Source organism: Leuresthes tenuis, unplaced genomic scaffold (genome assembly GCF_036924035.1).
Source record: "Leuresthes tenuis unplaced genomic scaffold, fLeuTen1.0.hap1 SCAF_12, whole genome shotgun sequence".
NCBI classification, from domain to species: Eukaryota; Metazoa; Chordata; class Actinopteri; order Atheriniformes; family Atherinopsidae; genus Leuresthes; species Leuresthes tenuis.
Window position 1 is genome coordinate 22,381,524 of NW_027325366.1, and position 21,976 is coordinate 22,403,499.

The following is a 21,976-nucleotide window of genomic DNA, read 5'->3' on the forward strand; positions in this document are numbered from 1 at the left end:
AAAATTACACACTCATACCCATTTGTCTGGAGGAACCAAAATAAGCCTGAAGCCAATTTCACAAGGGTAGAAGATCCCACTTTGCTGTTACACAAAAGATACCTTTCTAACATCACCAAGCCTGTCTGACAACCGTTCAACAGCTGAAGCTTTTGTTTGAGAAAACTGACAGCCGTTTAAATCCAAATTAAAGCTCATTTGTCCCGTTTCATCATTTTCCTTCTGCACAATACACTGTAGCTCAAGGTCATCATTGCCTGATTGTGGGAAGAACCGAACCACCTCACACTGCAGACACAATGCACGATTATCACTCAGCAACTTCTTTATCCTGTCTCATCTACAGTAAGTTCAGTGAATTCAACACATCCTACAGACCTGACACAAACTCTACAGATGAATCTACACCAAACAAGAGTGTCCATAATACAGCGCCATGATGGTCCTTGGTCACATCAGATGGAGTTTGCATACATGCATCCACTTTTAGATCAGATAAGTTCAGATAGGGGACTTTCAACCACAGATGGCTTCTCCTGTTCCACAAGGCCGCAACAAGGCTGCATATCCCCTCAAACAAACTAAATTAATTGTCTTAAAATGTGAGTTTGAAGTTTTGAAATGAATATCTCTATCTGTGATTTCGATAAAAGTAAAATTTAAAGGCAAACTCCTCATTTTACATATACTGACTGTTACTGTTACTGTTTGAAGGTCTTTACGCTGTCACACAACAAACAGCCGAGTAGGATGTTTGCTAAATGGCTGTCAGCACGAAGAACAAGTTGTGGAGTCGTAATGTAACTGTATAGCATCCTCTCTTTTTCGGTCAGTCCTGTTCGGATGCTGGCCAACACATCAAACACCATACTGACATCTAATAATTAGCTCCAAAGCAGCACACTAAACATACTGAGTTAAAGCCATGTTGTAAAACAGCAGCATGAAGAAAAACAGAACTGCTGGCAGATGTTAACAACGTGCTGTGGAAACACACACCTACATGCACAAAAAACAAACAAAGTCAAAACCATTAGGCTCCCTCACAGCCCGTCACCTCCTTTGACATCTCCACTAATGACTGATTTATGAAACACTCTCTCACCTTCTTAAAATCGCCGGTTCAGCGCCGAACGTGTCCAGGACTCGAAATGAATGAGGGAAGCATGCGGAGCTCAGCTCTTCATAGAGTCCCGGCTTAATTAGCAGAGCCAAACAAACTGAAGCTCAGACCTAACATAACTCTATTTCTGGACACAGACTCAGATGCTCCCGTTACATTCTCAAGAGCCCCTGAAGCGGCACTCAAGTTACTGGGAGACCAATACACAACACTGAAGAGCTAGCACAGAAATAAAAGCAAATGCAACCAATTTCAAGTATGCAGATACTTTGCTCAGAACATATTTAACAGTTCAAACTAGACAATCTGACAGTTACCGTTGCTTGTTGAGTCAAATGAATAGGTTCCAGGAGTGCATCTTGAAATGCTGTCCATAATGTAAAGAGAATGATTTAATCAAGCAGCAACTAAACGATCCATTCAACTGTTACACTGTGACAACCAGCCTCTCCTCTCATTAGCTCTCATCTGTCTATCTGTGTGCTGCAGCAGTGGCAGCAGCTTGTGCCGGCTTAGGGAGGGAGTTGGAGGGGAGGGAGAAAATTAAATACCTTCTTTTCATTCTTGTCGTCCATAGGTATGCGTGCCGAACCCGGGATCCCTTCTCCCAGTAAAAAGCCCAGTCTTGTCATCAGTTCCTGAGTGGCAGGAGAGGAGGAGCTTGGCTGTTGCTCTGCTTGCAGCTCTGAAGACAAGAGGAGGGGGAAAAAGGGAGAAATATGCTCAGTGTGAACAGAGAAGACTCCCTCTCTCCACTGGGTGGCCCACACAGGGCCATGCTGCCTGCCCTGTCCTCCTCAGCTCTGCTTTGAAATGCTGTGCTGCACTCTCCAGCAGCTGCTGATGTGCTGCAGACCCGTAGAGGGCGAGGAGAGAAGACAAGAGAGGGAGAGAGTGTGGAGGGGGCTGTGGCTTTTGAGTGTGTGCATGTGTGTGTGTGTATATGTGTGGATGATGGTTTTCTGAAAGAGTGAGTTCATGTGAATGTCTGGCATTGTTGAGACAGCACAGACTTTGTGTGTGCGAGTGTGTATGCTTGCAACATGCCTTGAGTGCCAATTTCCAGGGCTTTCTGGTTGTTTACAGCTCTCATTCATAGAGCCTCTGAATATCAACGAGTGGACAGCCTTTCTCGAGCAATCTGGTTTCTGGTTTCTACGCACCCACTTTTTATATTAAACCAAAAAACAATAAAGTGCACAAAAAAAAAAAAGGTGTCTTATCATGATCCAAATGTGTAGTATGCAAATGTGGACGTCGCAACTCGGCGAAGTCAAAGCATTATCTCAGAGCTGGCAGACAGTTTGATGATGGGGCGAGAGGCACTGAGAGAGCGAGATACAAAAGCTTATTATACAGCTCTCTGTCAGCACCTTCTCCTCCTCTCTTTCATTTTCTCCTTTGCTCTCCGTCTTCCACAGTTATTAATAATGTTGACAGTAAATCTGATTAAATACAAACAAGTTCAATGGTGCAGTGTGCCTCCGAGCCCCAAAGAATCAAAATCAAGCCACCAGACACAGACGTCTTTAGCACCGAACGATATAATAATCATCACAATAACAATGTGCTATCCTTGGACAGCACAATGGAAGAAAATGCATTGTATTAATTGTTCTTCCTACCAAAAATGCCTCAGTTACAAATCCAAAAAGGTTTCTCTGCTGCTACCTGCAGCTCTTAGTAGTAGCAACAGTGATGTAAGCTGCCTCTTCTTTTTTTTTTACCATTTCTTGAGTTTTTTTCCAGTTCATGCGAGTTCAATGGTGGACAAACTAACAGCAGAAACAGCCTCTGAGAAGGATTTAAAGGATGGATTTTTATATTTTTTTTTCCAAGGTCTGACACTGAATAAAAATATAAAACCTGATTTTAACAGTACCTGAAGGAAAAGCGAGTCCCCGAGGAACTGGAACCCAGCATTAACCAATCGACTGTTTGATAAGACAAAACGCGAAAATATTGCAGAGCGGCTGAAGAAAGCTTTGTGATACTAAACACCATTTCATCATTTATCTTGGAACATTCACCGTTAACCGATGGTACTTTCTCCACAGTTATTTTCTATACTAAAACCAAAGCATATTTACACTTTTGCAAGTACTGCTCCTTCGCTTATTTAGGTTCATATTTTGCAAGGCATTGGGTTTACTTGGCTGATGGGGACACATAAAAAACTATCATCTTTGTCCAAATGGCTTCAAATGCAAGCAACTTGGGACACTTACAATCCAACATTTTATGGCCTGCCACAATGACAAATGTCTTTACACACTACAATGCTCCAACAGGATTCCTTATGAACACTTCCAACATAAAAAGTAAGAATGAAAACACTGTCGACCTTTATTTAACAAATATATGCAGTACCAGCCATCATCTTTAACCATTTTCTACATTGTGAAACAATGCAACCTATGAAAATACACATGTGGAGCCATGTGACGAACAGAAAAGATAACAGGAAACATTTTTTTCATCCTAAATTCTTCAAAGCAGCCGCTCTTTCGCTTTGATGACAGAGCTTTGCACAATCTTGTGGTGCAGGGTATAGGTCAGCGGTCTGGTAAGCACAGGATTCTACACCAAACCAAGCGAGGCAGCGAGGAGATATTTCAAAGAAATACAGCTAAAAGGGGGGAAGAAAATTACCTTTCCCCATCTCTGTTTGACTATTCCCCGTTACAGCACAGTGACCTGACTTTACACCCACGATCCAGAGTTGTGTTATCATCCTCTATGATAGGAGCTTATTTTCAAGATTCATCTGAAAACAATGAAAAACAAACAACACCATCTCAGATTTCAGTTTGAGCTTCATATACGACCTTTGGGTTTGAGTGTTTGGGTGAGCCAAAAAAAAAGCCACATTCAGTTTTGACATTATGATAATCTATCAAGTGAGTGACGGCAAACAAAGAAAAGAAGAAGAAAAGAAACAGCAGATGAATCAGCAATGGCAGCACTAACCCACAGCGGTGGACAGTAACAGAGTACATTTTGTGAGTATTTGGTTTTTCTTTTGGAAACTTACACTCCACTACATTTCAAAGACAAATATTGTACTTTCGACTCCACTGAGTGAGTTTTACCTGTTATTCTGTCACATTTAGTTAAGTGGGAGTTAATTAGCCTCTGAAGCTGTCTTAGTTCGCTAAAAGAGATGAACTTGAAATCAGAAGGTGTACAGTTTTCTGTATTCAAATGTTATAATTGAATTTGGCTGATATAAATCAAAACTTACTAGCCATTTTGGCAGGTGATGAATTTCTTTTTCCCTATGGTGACCTGAAGGAGAGGTGTGCTTGTCGTGTCCTTAATCCACTTAACAACCAGACAATGGTGCTGACAGCGAGGCCTGAGCGAGCTGTTCCTTTCTTTGGGCATTAAAGAAATGTACACGATGTTAAGCTTATAACCCCACTAATGTTCTATATTTGGTGATTAAGAACAATGCAGTGAAATGGAAATTCCTGAAATAATGTGTACATATAGAAACACATCTCTTAAAAGGATAGTTCACATTACTTCAGTACTTTAACTTGTGTAATATTTTGACCAAGCAACTTTTACTTGTACTTGAGTAAGATTTGACCATGAGAATCAATACTTTGACTCAAGTACTTTGTCCACCACTGCTAACCACAGTTCTGCTATTTTTTGCACTGTAAAGTAGCTCAACTTTTATTAAGACATACAAAGCATACCCAGTTCATTAAAAAAACACTAGGGGTTGCTGAACTTCCCTCAAAATTTGGCCATCATAAAAATGCAAGCAGCTGGTGCTGAAATCCCATTACTGATATTTCTTTATAACCATTGCGGTCAAATAGAAATAAGCAAGAAATTCATCAAAGGCTTTTGTATAATACTGAATTAGCTATTACTACATGAGTCTTAAGCTTACAATCTTCCACCAAGGACAGAGGGAGTGCGGCAAGACGCATGCAAGTAAAGCCAGGAAAGTACATATCTGCAACCTGAAGCTGTGCAGAAAATATTCATATTACTCTCTGACACAAATGCCTACTGGGTTGCATGGTTTCTCATGTTATTTTCATACTGGCTTCGCCCCGAGGAAAGCTGCACTACACCTCTTACCCCTTTGATTTTGAGAAGCTGAAATATTCCGAGGGGCCTGAGAGGCAACACTGCAATAATTCTCATAAGTCTCGAGGCTTTGCAATAAACCAACTGAAGCTTTCGTCCATTTAGTGACAGACGTGTTCAATTAATACCAGCAGTACTTGCGTCACCATTTCGCAAATACACTGCAATAGAGAGCACTGAAAATCAATTCTTTAGAGAGAGAATCACTCACTGCTTGTTTAAACTCTCGAGAGGTGCCCATTAAGACAGTTCTGAACGTGGGCGACGGTGATTTTATAATCAAGCCAATATGAGTCTTCACCAAACAATTTCATCAAATGTAAGGAAAGTAACATCAGAAAATGATTCACAAATAAGTGCAACAGGCACAATTTATGCTGCTAATTCAACTCTCAGGAGTAATCAAAGCTGGTAGTGGTCCATTAATTTGAAGTATACAACCGCATATTATATATTCTTTATGAGCTTTCAGCAGACACTTAAAGAATGGAAATTGGTCTTTAAAAGCTACGTCTTAAACATGCATTTAATACTACCATACATCAGCAGATAGTGAAGTTTGTTTTTTTGTTTTTTTTAACTATGGAGGGCACCATAAGCCTGGCCTTCAGTTTTACAATTGAACGACTAGATTTGATATTCCTCTTCCGACTTTCACTCTCAGTATTTCTGAAGGCCTAACATGAAAACCATTTCATCTTCCATGAAAATGAACACAAGGTAAAAAGTTTACCTTGTAGAGATCAGGAAGACAATAGCTTGACATTCAAAAATTGTGCAAAGCTGCGTTTGTGTGTGTTCTGGTCAAACCATGTAGGAACTAATGCAGTGAGTTGATAAAGAAGTGCTTTAGCCACAGTTTTCAGGGCATTTTGCTATCATTTTTGGAGACAGTGCCACTATGTCTTAGAACCAAGTCCACCATTTGTCACTTATGGTTAATTGTCATCATATATAATGATAAACACCAAGAGGCTGCAAGAACTGGTGGGTTGTAGTTAAGAAGAGGCTCGCTTCATCATAAATACGCAGGATAGGTATAGTTTTGCACAGGTCATCATCCACCTCCCAGTACTCTTGCTTAGCTCTTTGATTTGTTGGTCATTTGTCAAAGTAAAGTAAAGTAAAAAAAGAATATATATATACACTTTTCAGACCCCCTCCCCCTGTGCCATTGCAGACACTTATTTTTCTCTCTCTGTGACAGGAATGGCTCATAAAGGCTGAGATACTGCAAAGAAATAAACTCCATCTATTGTATGCAACGCTCTTAGTGTGCCTCTACATTTGCCTGAACATTTGAGTGGGTGCTCACAAAAGGTAGATCTATAAAAATGTGTCCTTTTTACTACAGCATCAATCATATGAATTTGTTGTATTAAATGTTGATTTTCAGTGGGGAGCATGAGGTTAAAATGTCCCTCATCTCTAGTTCTTCTAAACCACTTAAACCCTTCTGCCTTTAAAGTGCAACTAGTAGTCTAAGATGTGTGCAAAAGGCCTGACATGGATGCACAGCAATGGACAGAAAAGCAGGCAGAACACCATAAATAGCATTTACAAGACATACCTCAGGATCATAGGCCACATCAATAACATCTGCAGCCAGTGGTGGCTCTACAAAAGATCAATACACTGTACTAAGAACACAAATTCAATGCACTGCCACAGCTAGACACCATACCTTCACTTTTCAAGGAAACATAACCATCTGTGTTCCTGCATTCACAGCCAGTACATGGAGTGATGCGTGTACAAGCTTAGCTTGTTGGACTGCAAGTATTAATGATACTACTTAAGCTCCAGCTCATCAGCTACTTCTGAATAGATGTGGAATGTGCAGCCTCTGTGTGATTCATTCTGTAATAGAAAAGAAACAATGGGACAGTGGTGTACTTCAGCTGAATGGATAACCCTGGGTTTGTTTTATGAAGCTTTATATTGGACGATCATCACTTCTTCTATTTTACTGTTAAAAGAAATGATTGCCAAATGCATTCAAAACATGATGAAAAAAATGAAGGTAAACTATAATTGGATTCATTCTTTCCTTTCGCACCCAGAAGCTTTGTAAAAAAAAAGAAACGCCTCAGTAATTCTCATCTGCCAGACAGCCCTATTTATCCGTGTCCTGCTAGAAGTGTGCTGGTCCAGGGCATCTTAGCCATGGTACTTGAGAGGAGGGACACAGTCTTCTGCTTTGCTTTCCCTCCAGATTTAACAAACGTTAAAATGTATCAAATAAGCCATCTTAAATTCATAAGCTCATTGCCTCTAAAGTTGATACAATCTAAAGCCTTATTGGACATTAGTTTCCTTCAGCATAAAATAGATCATATCAGTTTAATCACTGCTACGAATATAACATACTGCGAGTGATGGATAGCATAAGCCTGTTCACCTGTTAGATTAGCTCGACTTTATTTCCACAAGAATTTTCTAATTAAACATCGTCAGTGTTATTATGGCTGCCATGGGCGTACAAAGCATTCAGTGCGAGCTGAACTAAATGTTGCTATGAAATGTGTGTCCCACTCAAGGGCAGCCTGGCTTTAAGGCCACTCAAGCGCTGCAGTACTGGACACATCTTCCAATAAATAGAGCAGAGAAATGTCAGCTCGAGCAATGTTATAGGACGGGTTGTGCTTTTAAACAAGTGACACGACACACCCGAAGAAACTGAGCTCCAACGGAGGTAAAGTCATAGGAATATTCTACATTCCTGAGCTGTGCTCTCCTTAAAACTGAATTTCATTTTAAATTGATCTCAGTTTTATCAAACAACTGACTAATAACTTCAGTTCATGTCAAACAACAACAAAAACTATCAGTGTTTTCCATAGACAGAGGCCAGTGTGGCTTTATCAGTAGAAAACAAGAAGAATGTGAAAAGAAGCTGCTATGGTTTCATCATTAAAATGCAATACTGTAGGCAGTGCAGGTGAGCTTCCGCAGCTAAGTGGTCTACCCGTCTCAGGAGATAAACTGCCCGTGGGCCGACTACCAGCCAGAGCTGCCGTCTATCTGCTCTACTGTGTTCACAGATTAGCTCTGCTGTTGTTTCATGCTAATGCAAATTTACCTGTATTTGAGCACAGCTGTTGGGTTGAATTTTAAAACAGTTGTTGTTGTGATTTGACAGCCAAAAAAAAGGTTTTGTTCTCCATCTATTCTAGTCTTTACTGGTCTAGACCAACTACATCAAAGGCTGGAGGTGGCACTAAAGAAAATGCATTTATCAAACAGGCGAGTAAGCCCCCTGGTTGGATAACAAAGTATAATTCCATCCTCGGGACTCTACAATCATATATTACTGTGTTTTATCAAGAGCAAGAGGTTTTTCACTTGACAGCAGCACTACCTTTTTCCCCTCTCAACCACTATCCTGCCTGCCTTTAAAACGCCACTCTCATGAGCGTACAGACAAAGTCAAAAGAACGACGACTCAAACTGGAGCACAGGACATTTGTACACAAAACAGTGCATCTGAGTGCAGACAGTTTCGACAGTGAGGGAAAGCAGTTCGACAACAGGGTGGGAGAAGAAGGAATCCTGCTTTAAAATGAAGAAACCATGCCTTTGATAAAAGAGAGAAATGCATCCTCATATATAATGAATGCACTTGTGCATATTTCTGCAATGATCTGATATTTCCAAGATACTGTCAGATCTATGGTGACCAGAAGAAAAGAAACAAATGAAAAGCCCAGTGGGTGGTAATGAGTCATGTGGGAGCCCTGTGTTCAAACTAATGTAATCCTCCCACAGCAAATAACACCAAATATTCAGGCATTCACAATCAAATAAATCATCAGCAAAATTCAATAACATCAGAATTGTTATTTGTGACAGCTTCTCCCAACACTTTCCTTGTTATTATGTCATCAACCCTGGCTAAGCTCTGTTTGATGTAAATCTTCTATTGAAATGTTTGTGGCCAACTACATTGCAGATGGGAGCTCTTTACGCCTATGCATACACACACATAATGAAACTATTAGCAGAGACCGACTGCTTAAGCTTAGAATAGCAAATGCAAAGCCAGGAAAAAGCCAACTCTTCCCAAACTCTAATAAGAACAGACTGCATCCGTGTAAAATATACGATGAAAAGGAAACTGGGTTTGATAGCTGTGACAAAGCTCCTTTAATTTTACACTGGAAATAAAACCATCCAAAACTGATTGGACAGAATAAAAAATGAGCGCTCAGTAACACATCCCATCATGATTAACCGACTTCATTAATAGGTCCTAAGTAACCTGACGTTACCGAGCAAAATAACTTCATGTGTGAGAGCAGAGTAACATACATATGCTACTTGACACTTCATGACTTATTTAGGACTTCATAATGGAAATTACATGATTAATGATTTCACTGCAGACAATAAAACTGGGGCACAAGGCCAAGCTCAACTTTGTCAGTGCACACAATGTAAAATGATTGCATTTATCTAAATACATGGCAGTTATTAAGCAAAATGGCAGGCCACAGAAAAATAGCTCCCTGTTCTAGATAAAGTATCTGAGTCGTCCTCTCAATCTTGCAGTGCCCCGGAGATATGGAAAACCAGGGATGTAGCTGGAACCACTTTGTTATTCCAGTAACAGTACTGCAAATGGTGGGGAAAAACAAAACAACATCGTTATCTGCTGCCTGAGGAAGTTTATGAGCAGGTGTGAAATAGCAGCCGTGTGGTTCAGTGATAAAAGAATGAAGACGGAAGAAGAAGGAGCAGAAGAAAGGTGAATAAGGAGGGGGGGGGGGGGACGACACCGTGAACAGACTGGCTCCACAGAGCTGTCTTAGCTCTCTCCCTGCCAATCCAGCCGGTGCTCATTAGCAGCTGGAGTTTCATTACCCCTACAGTGGAGCCTGTTTAATGAACCTTCAATGAGAACATGCATCCTGCTTCTCCATTTGCGTTCAGACGTACAAGTTGATGTCCCCCCCATCCCCGCCGATGCAACCTGAGCCATCTTATTGCCACATTCCAATGTAAAAACCGTAAATGTCCTTTGCTGCATGCACAGATGGTGGGTCCGACTGGACTTCAGCAAATTAAGCTGAGGTTACTAAAGAGACAGTATGTGCAAATGAGGTTTGGGGGCTAGAGATGGGATGGTGGTAGTAATCATTTTTGCCTTACGTCTCAGCGCGACACTTTACACTAGCTGTTAAAAATGCTGTAACAGCCGACACAGATGCCATTTCATTAGCTATCACAGCAACAGAGCTGAAGCTTCCTCATGCAGAAACTCATCCCCGTCTGCCAGAGCGGCTGCGCTTTCAGGATCTATACGTGGACGTCACAGATTGATCAAACTTTATGATTCAGTACTCAAAACGGTAACAGAAAGTTTCGCTATCTAGCTGTTGATTGCAAGAGAAGAAATTATTACATCCCATTCAACTCTACTTCCCCAAATTGAATGTTATACTAAATGGTTGGTGGAGAACAAAGGGTGTCCAGGTGTACTGTCACGAGTTCTAGAAATTGATAACAACAAGCAATGACCAAAGGAATGACGACCGTTTCATCAGAACTGCCAAAAACTGAGGTCAGCACATCAGCAGCTTTTATGGATCATCATTTAAAATCAAACCCCGTCTCCGCTTCATCACACAGTAGCAGGGTTTAGTAACGCCACCACAGGGTGCCAATGCAACCAGAAACAACACAACAAATAATGCAATGGACATCCACAGGAGGAGAATGGAGAGAGCTCCTCTTTAAGAGGAACCTTCTTGTCTGGGAATATTTGGGACGTTATGTCATATCTGGGAAGACATCAATCAGTGATGTGGGTTAGTTGTTTGCCGACTCAGGCCGTAAACAGTTGACAAGTCGCTTGTTTTAATTTCTGCCAGGTCGGACGCAACTCAAAAAGTTATTCCCACGCCACGAAAGCATAGAAAGTCTTTGTCGAAACGGACAAATATTTTCCAAGGAAACACACCTGGTGTCACACTATATTAGACTACATGAATAATGTGTGCTATTGGCTTCATCTCGGCTTCCAGAATGCGTTCGAATATAAGTAAACTGTTGATGATGTTAAATTGTGAGAATATTACTGCATATATATAATAAGACAGCAAAAGATAGTTTAAGTCTGACATCCGGCCGTTGTTTTAGCGCAGACCGGATCATCAGCGCATGAAGGTCAGTTGTTAAATGTTTGGGCCCAGCACTGAGACTGTAGACATTAAACAGGGAAGGACGATTGTAGGAGAGGATGGGAACTATGGTTCAGTCATGACTGACAGAGACAGAGCTCTGAGACCACAGCTGAAACAATTTTGTCCACTGACTATTGGCCGCCTGTTGAAAACGCACTCATCCAAGTAAACACACACACACACACAAACACAGATAAAAGCTTTTTCTGGCACATAGGCAAAAATAAAAATACATGCTGCATTCATACACAAGCACATGTAACTCAATCCCTCCTCAAAGGCCGTGCCATGTGGGAAGACTCCACTCTTAGTCAAAAGCATGTCTCCTTTCTCGTCTACAATTCAGAGCGAAAAGAAAGATGAAGGTAGACGTCCAATTCAAAAGAAGAAGAAGAAATAAAGTCCACATGCTAACTTTTAATCATATCAATGCCAAATTGTAGCACAAGAGAAAAACCCACTGCGCACTAGTTTTAGTCTATGATGACAGAAGCAGCACATGGTTTTTGTACAATCAAGAGAGGCTTCCCTCAGCAAACCCCCACAAGCAAACCCTCGATAAGTCTGTGCACGAAATGTCACACAGCTCTTAAGCTGCGAGACTTTAACATTCTCATCCTGTCTCAACTGTTCGAGATAAACTCAGTCTAAACTCAGAGACAACACAAGTAACACAAGTAGCTTCTCCACACGTGAACTCAACCACAAAGATCCTGTATTGTGAAATTTTAAATAAAACTGCCATCGTATCTTGTATCAGACAGATGAATGGACACGCCTCCTCATGCAAAGGTTCTTCTTTAGTTTGGCGATTTTCTTACACTGAAGAAACATTAAAAGACATCCAAACTGTGAAACAACGCGTACGGAATCGTGGTAAACCGAAAAATACGACAGCTTTTTCCACTCTTGGCATTCTCTCAACCGTCTTCATGCGTTAATCACCTGAAATGCTTTTTGATTAACAGGTGTGCCTTGTCAGAAGTCAACTTATTGGACTTCTTGCCTTCTTAAAGTGTCTAAGACCACATGGGGGCTGTCAAATAGGTGAAAAGTAATTACTTGCCAAATATTTTCCAAAAACACTTTTCTTTGCCATGGTCAAGGACCGATAACAGGGAGAAATCATCAGAACTAAAAGACAGTCGAGCTGCAAAGGCAGTCCAAACACAATAAGACAATAAATTACAGCTGTCAAAAAGAAATGGGAAAAGAAAAAAGACAATCTGTGGAGTGCACAAGAAACTTTGCCCAAATTACTCATATTTCACCCTTTCAAGGAGGATATATTATAGCCTATAGGGTATAATAATAAGATACTGTAAAGATATTATTTCATTACCAAAAAATTTTATTAAAATCAAAATCAAAGAAAGAGGCTAAATTGTCATGTATTATCATGTTTTGAACTGCTCAACTTTTGGAAAGCAATAAGAAATGATCAGTCAGTCCGGAAAAGTGCACAAACTTTCAAGGCGTCCTGGTGGGAGCATTATTTGTTTACCAGCGAGGCAATGACTCACAAGTACAACTCCAGGGAACTCAAAAACTACCCGAAACAAACTGTTCCAGGATATTGTCTCATGGTTGAGAGAATGTCGAGAGCAAACCAAAAAAAAAAAAAAAAAAGGTGGTTACTTCTCAGAATCTAGAGTGTGAATCATATTTTAACATATTTAACATGATTATGTGCGTCATTTCATTTGGTTGCCTTAATTATTGTCCTAAAAAAGAAAAAGTGTGTTAATTTAAAGTAAACCCTGTGCATGAGTAGGTGAATTTGTCCAGATGAAAAAAAAAAAAGGTGTGTATTTAAAAAGCAAGTCAGCTGTGCCTCATTCCACTTAAGCTGGGCAATCACAATTATCAGCCATTAGTCTAGCATATATAAAGCTCCAAATTATACATAATTAGTTGAATAAGCTGTCCCATTCCTGCAATTTCTTAACAGTGAATTTCTCTTGCTTTCCAACTACAGCAGCGAGAGAAAGAAGAAGAAGAAGAAAGTTTCTCGTGGCCGATGCGTCTGCTGAATTTATTGGAAAAACGAGCAAGTAGCTGTTTGACCTTAAAAACAGATTTGTTGTTCCGTCAGTTCTTTGAAGGCTGAGTCAATATCTGAAAACTTGTACAAGTCACTCTAAAAGAATAGACTTGAAAGCCTTGAGCTGTGCAAGGAGACTTTTACTCTTCTTCTTAGTTATGTGCCATAAACAGTGCACTGAAGCGGGCAGCATAACTCTCCTAGAGACTGAAATGTAGTATTCAACCATTTTCACTTTTTGCTAATAATTCATTGTAAGCTTAATTGTTAATGGTGCAAATCTGCGAGGCGGTTCACACCTTTATCCATAAAGAAAAAGAAAAGAAAAAGTCGATCATCCATCATAGATGGAGACTACTGTCAGGAATAACTTACGCGTGTGCATTTCTAATCTAAAACCTGCTTTCATTTTATTATAACAGGTTACTGAACGTCAATGTGAAAATCAAGGGTTTTAAAAATGGAAGGGGCCTGAATTTCTTCTGAGGCAGCTGCTGTCCTATCACAGCAACGCTGAATGAACAGGCCCCTTCTGTGAACATAAGAGGTTTTTGAACATTAGCTCCCTTGAGCATAATTTTTTTCACCGTTTCATAAAGCAATGAACAGGAAGGAGGATAAGATTAGATCACACTAATTCCAAGGCAGCAAAGGCATGTGAACATTCACATTGATGCATTTAAAACTTGTGACTTTTTCAACTGCATATATCCCACCTCATTTTTAAAGTACTGTTCAAATATCCAAACCAGGACCCTAATAAGATTTTTTTGTTTGTTTACATGTAAAAAAAATAGCTGACTAGGGGTGCCAGCACACCAGCTGTCATGAGACAACATTAATCATCTGGTAGCCCTCTTTGAGCTGTGTTCCAGCTGAATCTCAGGCACACCCTCATGCCTTGGTATGTCCCAGCTGTGGTGGGTCTCTGTGGTCCACTATATGAGCCATGTACAGTCAGAGGGCACTCTTCCTGTAATGCCTTTTGCTAAAGATAAAGTGTTCTACATCTCCACTAAAGCCTTCAGGAGGAATTTGAGCCTGCTCTGCTCTACCGGTAATCAAAACAGAACTTAGTGGAGCATTAAGACTGCACACATGCACACAAACACAGCGCCCAACACCACAAAGAATAGGCAGCACTGTTAAATGCTGAAGGCAAAAAACACAAGAACATACAAATGTAGAACTGCAGAGAAAGGTAAGGTCTTGTCCTTATTTTACTCTACTGACAGAAAGTCAGCGCTTCGGTCAAACGGTACATCAGTGGAAACCGACTCCTTTGCTATCTACACACAGTTCAGAATAAACACAGTATTATTGTGTGCTCGCATAAGGAGCTGCAAGAAGGAAAATGCTTCGAATGATCCGGTAATTACTTTAAGTCATGCACGAACAGATGCTACTCTTAAATGCTAAAGCCCCATTTCTACACCTGGGAGCAACAACTGGACTCTGAAAACATGTACAATATTCAATCTTAAAGCAGTTTTCATGTCCGCATTTATGTCCACAAGCAAGCAAAAAAAAAAAAAAAGGATGAAAAGAAAAGAAAAGAACCAAAGGCAAACTCACCATTGTGGGACGACCCCTTGTTATCAGCCACCTTCTTCAGTGCTGATACGATGGCATCAGAAGGAACGCGAGGACTCTCAACATATTTTGGTTTCCTTATCGGACCTGCCGGCAACGAACAGAAGACACGGGGAGAATGAGACAGAGAGCTTCCGACGGAAAGGCTGGCAAAGGAGGAGAGAATGAGGAAGAAGCAGAGGAGTTCTCACAGGATTAATATGTTCCAGATGGGACTGGGGATGAGACGCTGTGGTGTCTTAGTTGGACAGGCTTGGCTGCACTACGTAGCTCACATAAAACTCACTCACACACACTCCGAGGACAGCTCCCAGGACTGATAGCAGCTCTGCTCTGCCTGACAAACCTGAAGACTGTCTGCATGGCAGGAGGCTCCCAGTAAAACACTGCTCGCTGGCTGTGGGAATGTAAACTTCAGCAGGAAACCACAACAATTAGCCTCTTAGCGGACTAAAAGTGAGTGCTCAAACGCACACATGCTGTGTTGGAGAAGCAAGAGAAATTATGTTGATCTATACGTGTGTACTTCCCCTTGAAAGTATGTCCTTCTATTTCTGCCTCAGAGTTACATCAGAAGGATAGATCAAGGTCCAGGTGTGCTGGAATGAGTCAGATGATATATCTGGGACGGTGGTAACGTCCTCTGTGGAACGCCCTTGTGTACAGAGAGGAGTCAACTTTGGATAGCTGCTTTGTTCCCTTGGCTTACAACGTGCCAGGATTAGAAAATCCCACAGCGACTCACACAATGCTTCCTCACCCCAACAGAGACACAGTTAATTTAGCAACATATCTGCATTTGAATGTGAGAAAGATCAGTCCAAGTTGTCTGTGACAGAACAGCCTTTTACTCAACCCTATGGAGACTGAATGTTTTGCTGAGTGTTAGAAAAGGCCTACTAGTCTTTTCTACAAGGGAGTATATGGCTGTTTATACAGTGCGATCCAAGAAAGACATTAGTCTAAATATGGAACCACTATACTAAACATCTTCCTAGCAACTAGCTGTGTTTTTTTTCTACCAGGAGTCCTCGTTTTCCTGTGTAAAAGTAAATTCTAGAGTCCAAACAGAACAGGAAACATGAAGCAGCAGAAAATAACCTGGACACAAAGGGTGCCTGTAAGGCTTAGATCCATAAATCCATTAAAAAATAAGAAGAATAAAACAACAAAAGCCGGCTCTCTTTAAACTAGTTGTTTTATACGACTCCAGCCTTGACCTACTGTAACCCAATCCAAATCTCCTCTTCCTCCAGTTTTGTGTTATCAGATGACTGTATGTGTAACCCCAATCATAAGATACAGCAGAGATTGGAGAGCAGAGACAGCCGCTCTCCATTACCACTTTCAATAACCAGTCACTTCTACCTCACATAATTGCTGTGAACCAGACGGAACAGTGTAATCTTTAACCAGTGCTGCTTGATGCACAGTGCCATCTATGGATATGCAAGTTGAAATGCATAGAGGAGAATATTGGGTCTGGTTCCTGAGAAGATCTTCTGTCTCTGCAACCTGGTTGGTCTCTTGCTCGGCCGCAGAGGCCTAAAAGCTAAACTTTGATCTCCCCGAGAGAAGCCAGAAGCAGCAAAGAAACATTTATAGGTCACAGCAGCGTAGTGAATGGCTTCTGATACAAGAGACGCATAGTTTGTGTAGATGGGTGTAAGATTAAAGAGGGCAACTCCAGTGAAGCTTCGGCAAATTAAATGCACATTAGCCCGTTATTTGGTGGACAAAGTCAAAGAGTGTCCTGAAGATCTCCATTTATATGATGTTGATCAGGCACAACCTATTAGCCAGGAGTCACATGGCTCCAATTAATGTGGGACTACAGAGACATAGAGGGCTGTATGTGAGACACGCTTAGTTCAGGTAAATATCTGCCACAAAAAGCAAACTACTTAATATTTTCCACTACCTGTATTTCATCTAAAAACAACAGGGGGCATAATTTGAGTAATCTCAACCATATGCTTCAGTTCATATTCAGTTTACACAAACTGCAAAGAGAAAAAGAGGATCCACACTTTAAATCACAAACATTTGACCGACTGTCGGGGTAATTTTGGGCCAATGAGACGGAGAAAAGGTAAAAGGTCTTCTGGCGGAACTCTGATGTCCCAGTGGCAGACAGAGCTCTGAGGGATTTCTTCTCATTTTAAAATTCAACAGGGTGCCATTACCGTTCTGCACTTCAAGATGGAGGCACTGACGAATAAGCAATTCCAGTTAATAACAGGCGTGAAAAGGTCACAGAAATGGAAGCGTCAGATATAAAACCCTTGAAGGACGATGAGTGATGGGCAGAAATGAGACGCGCTCTCTTACATTCATCACACCTTTGCTGCCAATGCAGAACGCAATTCCAATCACATGCATTAATTAGTGCAAGTATTACATACATCTTATATATTCATTTCCCAAAGTGTGAAAAGACAAAGAGGAAATAATGCAATTTTTCAAAGGAGAAACATCAAATTGTTCAAATACCCACAACTACAATACATTCAAAAGCCATAAAGTAATTTACCACCCAAAGCCCAACTTATTATGAATATACTTAATGAAGAGCGGCTTCATTTTTGGGTCCTTCAAAAAGCAGGAAACATAACTAGATCAAGGAAAAGCTTGCAGACCACTGCATGGAGTAAATCATGTTTGACAAAGGGACAAGAAAAAATAAATAAACTGGGATAACGGCCAGTAGCATTGTTAGCAACACCAAAAAAGACTCAATAAAAATTCCGCTGCTCACCTTCAGTGAAAGCAGTGTTTGAATACAAGCATGTATGGAAATGTATGTTAAAGAAATGGCATGAAAAGCAAGTAAATAGTGGCCTGCAGGGGGAAAAAATGGATTAAGGAAGAAAAACAGAGGAAAAGAATCTCTCTGGGGTAAAGCAGCCAGAGAGCTGTGACAGCAGAGGACTCGCTGGAATTCACTGTCAGAGTTAGGCATCCATAACCAGCAAGCTATCAGTCAGCAGGCACATGCACACATGCATACACATACCAAGCAGTTGAGTACCTATCACCAACAACTTACAAAGTGCAGCCAGAACCAGTGAAAGGCAGGATTGTTCATGGTTAGGAAGTGATCAAGGAGCTTTCCCAGCATTCTTCAAGATGGACTCTGACTTCTTCACATTTCAAATTATCAATGAGACAGTGTGTACTCTTTGTGCAGTCATGGCGAATGAACGCCGTCTCACAAAAGTCGTCTTTCTGCTCCAAAATGTGGCAATGAGCTCAACTCAACAATGAACATGTAAATCATAAGGCAGAAAATACTAGATGACATTGGTATTCTGGTGCTGCGTGACAACCGTGGCAGGCAGCTCTCACTGAATCCACCTGATCCCATCGATATATGCACCAAAAAAGCATTATCATCATGGTGCTTTGTTAACCTAAATTACAAATGCAAATTCGTTTCCGATTCACAGCCTGGGTTATTACCACCAGCTGTAGATACATCCTTAATCAGAATGACTATCTCACAGATCTCTCTCTCAGATGATGAATGAAGAGGCAATGACAGTTTACTCAGCGCTCGTGTCTGAGGCAACACGAGACTTTGAGATTTCATTACGGGAGGATTTTGTGTGATAAGAAACCAAAGTTGGAGTGGAGAGGAGTGCAGTGAAGTGGAGAACTGGACAGTTTTCACAGGGTGCTCATCAGAGGGACCTTTCAAAGAGTATCCGCAGCCTCACAAGGTCTTTTACAGCACAGCTCTTAGAAAAGGCATCGATATTCCCCGAGGGTTGTCTGGTTACTGTCAAAGCCCCAAAGAGGATTTCAGGGGAGCTCACCTCAAAGGGGCTAAAACTGGCTTTGATAGGAGTTTGTATCTTCTTGACTGCACAGCAGCACAAACTGTACTTATGTAGAAGATAAAAATGATGGATCAACACTAATTCACCAGTTTAGGTTATCATTCCAGTATCATTTGTTATTAAATCATCCCATACGACCACTAGATACTTGCACGTGTCGTTGATGGTTGTTTCACGACTGGTTGAACCGACTTACCTCACATCTGTGGTATTTGACATTTTCTGAAGAAGATGTAGCTTCAGAATGATTTTTGCGGTCTGTAGTGCTCACAGCGAAAGCTAAAGGTAAGCGCTGCCCTAAAATCACCATCATGAGACATCAACCAAAACTAAAACAGACACACAGCAATAAAGTAGAAGTAAGCAACAAAGAGGCCATGACATCCAATTTACGGTACTGAAACCCATAAGAAAAAATTTACCCTGCAAAAAACAGCACTGTAAAGTGATCAGCTGACCAGTTAACATAGAAAGAAAAAGAAGATTCTCTCGGCCTTTCTTGATAGAGAAATCCTGTCAAAATAGTGAACCGTGCTCTGTTGGCGATGTGCAGACCTGCTGGGCTGATCAATAAATGGATCATCCCTTGAACCCACAAAAGACAACACTCACATCAAAGCAAAAACCAATCAACCTGTTTTGATATACACAGCAGCCCATGAGAGACTGGTCTGTCTCTGTCGCCACTGCATAGGGAAAAAAAGCTATTAAAATGACACACTGCCTGTGACAGCAATAAAATATTATGAATTGCCATTTTATGACCCCACGCATGTTGGCATAGAAGCAGAAAATGAAGCCAACGACAGGAAGGACACGCATCAAATGTACACAACAGCAGTATCAGAGACAACTTTGCATCCAACGTCCTTCAAAGCAAGTGTAAAACCGCTACGAACACCATCTAATCAACTAAATATTATAAGTGTCGTTCACACAAAGTTGTGGCAAACCTTAGCCTATTTAACAAGTCTTCCTTTCAGCTCGCTGAGCACTGCAGCACAGGGGGCAGATTCTTGCAATCCCAGATGCACAATAACCCATTACAACCAGTGGAGGTCACTGTGGACATGCCCAGGAGACTATCAAGAAGTGGGACGCTGAGTTTCTAACTGCTGCTGAAAGGGACACGAAAACCTCCTTTACCGAGTCATCAACTATGCTCCAGCTACTAACAAAAGAGGTTTGTAGCTTTAGATAAATCTTTGACATCCAATGGCAAGAATGGAGGTACATTCAGAGGGGGAGGGGGGGTCCTTCCGGGGGCCTGTAAACAGACAGTAATATGAAGGTGCTGTTCAACACATGTCAGGCTGCTGTGTTTCATGGTCGAGCTCTGGGCTGAGCTGATCAAAGCCGCCACCAGACTTTGCGGCTCAGGCATCCGTCACACTCCTAATTAACTCAATGTTTTCCTGTTGTCCCCTGTGAAGTTTTCATGAAAAGAACAACCGCTAAGTTGGAGCCTTCCACACTGCAACAGATTATCTAATGTGTTAGGAAATGAAGGCCAGGCGCAAAATGCTTTTGCATTCTGTACAACCACTTCCCCTAAGAGACCTCATGGCTGGATGAGAAGGAGATCAAAGAGGTGTAATACACCAAGGGATAAACTATAGGTACCACATACATGTGTGTAGTATGACTTGAGGACCTTACTACACAACAGCTAACAGGACTGACAGGAACTCTTCAATTTTTCATAGGTATTCCTTTGGTATTCAACGCTTTTTGTTGTCAGAAACTCAATAAATCATCTAGAAACTGTTTTGTCAGCGGAAAGAGAGTTGATGTTTGAAGATACTTTGTTTTCACCGAAAGGCAGCCAGCAAAATAAATCTAAGTCATTCTGTAACAACAGGTATTGTGTCTTTTATTGCCAATGCGTCAATAAAAATTTGTAAAATCACCTTTCTTTGTTTGAAAGTTAACCTCTCCCCATCTGTGTGAAGGATGCAACAATGCGCTGGTTCTTCTTGAGCCCATTAACACTTAACGCCATAGATGAGTGTGTACGTGCCTCGGGCCTTAAAGGGTTAATGGAACCAGTCGCTAAAGGTCAGTACCCTTATAAATTTCACCCGTGTTTGTGTTGAAATAATTCCATCCTTCCTGCAAAACCAAACAAACCTGTGTCAGTGGCCATTTTGTTTCAAATGAAACAACAACGCAACTTATGTTAAACAAAGATATGCTATATTTCTTTTTTTTTAACTAAAGTATTGCGTGACAGCTATTTGGCTCAACAAGAAACACAGCATTAGAAGGCATGTTGCTTTCGTCACAGAGCCGAGACATTTCCTGCAGCATGTGTTTATTAACTGGAGGTGTGAACTCTCCCCCTGCGGGATTTCACAGTTACCTGTGAGGACAGTGAAGGAGAGCCTGCGGACCCTCCCCCAGCCCTTCATACTATCTTGCCAGTCCATTTTGTCCTTTTTTCCATGCCTCAGAGCACCCCGCGGGGGAATGTGTCTTTAATGAGTGCTCCCCTTCCTCTGTCCCCAGGGTCCTTTTCACCTTCACAAACCTTGCCTCATCTCTTCATCTCTCCCCTTCTCCCTTCATGTCTGTATGAACATTTCATCGGCACTTTATTTATTCTGTTTAGCCATTGCCTACTACAAGTGAACTGAACAATTTTCCTTTGGCAAATATTAACTATACTCGTCTTCTTATCTATTTTTCTTTATATGCAATTTTCTGCATCACAATTTCAGGCAAACAAAAAAAGCTTTGAGAGTAATTTGGTGATAAAACACTCACAAGGGCTCGAGAAATGATAAATCCGCATATATATAACCTTTCCATCTAGCAGAATATGATAAAAATCAAACAAGATTACCCTACATTTTGAGTTAGGAGTTCAAAGTAAATGTAAAAGCAAAGGCACAGGTTTGTATGAGGATTAAACCACGCTATCAACTTCACATCAAGCCATCCTAACACTAAACAGATCAAAGCTGTAACCACTCTAAACAATGCTCATCTAATAGCCCACAGATGAGTGCCACATGTGAGTGGGGAGAGGGGCAGGCACACTGACCACTTAAAGGATTTCTCTTCTCTGTGCCAAGTC

General features: G+C 41.1%; 2 protein-coding genes across 5 annotated transcripts in view; one reads left to right on the forward strand and one right to left on the reverse strand.

The window, feature by feature from the left end:
- LOC140319478 (WD repeat, SAM and U-box domain-containing protein 1-like) overlaps nucleotides 1-1,788 on the forward strand; it is a 50,241-nt gene extending 48,453 nt beyond the window's left edge. Inside the window, exon 12 of the mRNA XM_072397126.1 lies at nucleotides 1,701-1,788. The gene's annotated coding sequence lies outside the window, so the exon portion shown is untranslated. The remainder of the gene's footprint in view (nucleotides 1-1,700) is intronic.
- The window catches only part of tanc1b (tetratricopeptide repeat, ankyrin repeat and coiled-coil containing 1b), an 81,440-nt gene that overhangs the window by 33,342 nt on the left and 26,122 nt on the right, over nucleotides 1-21,976 (reverse strand). For all 4 annotated transcript variants that reach the window (XR_011917960.1, XM_072397123.1, XM_072397122.1 and 1 more), the window contains exons 4-5: nucleotides 15,038-15,142; nucleotides 1,675-1,808 (exon numbers count right to left, since the gene is read on the reverse strand). Coding sequence is in view for 3 of the 4 variants with exons in the window: in XM_072397123.1 (XP_072253224.1) it covers nucleotides 1,675-1,808; nucleotides 15,038-15,142 (239 nt within the window). In the remaining variant the exon portion in view is untranslated. The remainder of the gene's footprint in view (nucleotides 1-1,674; nucleotides 1,809-15,037; nucleotides 15,143-21,976) is intronic.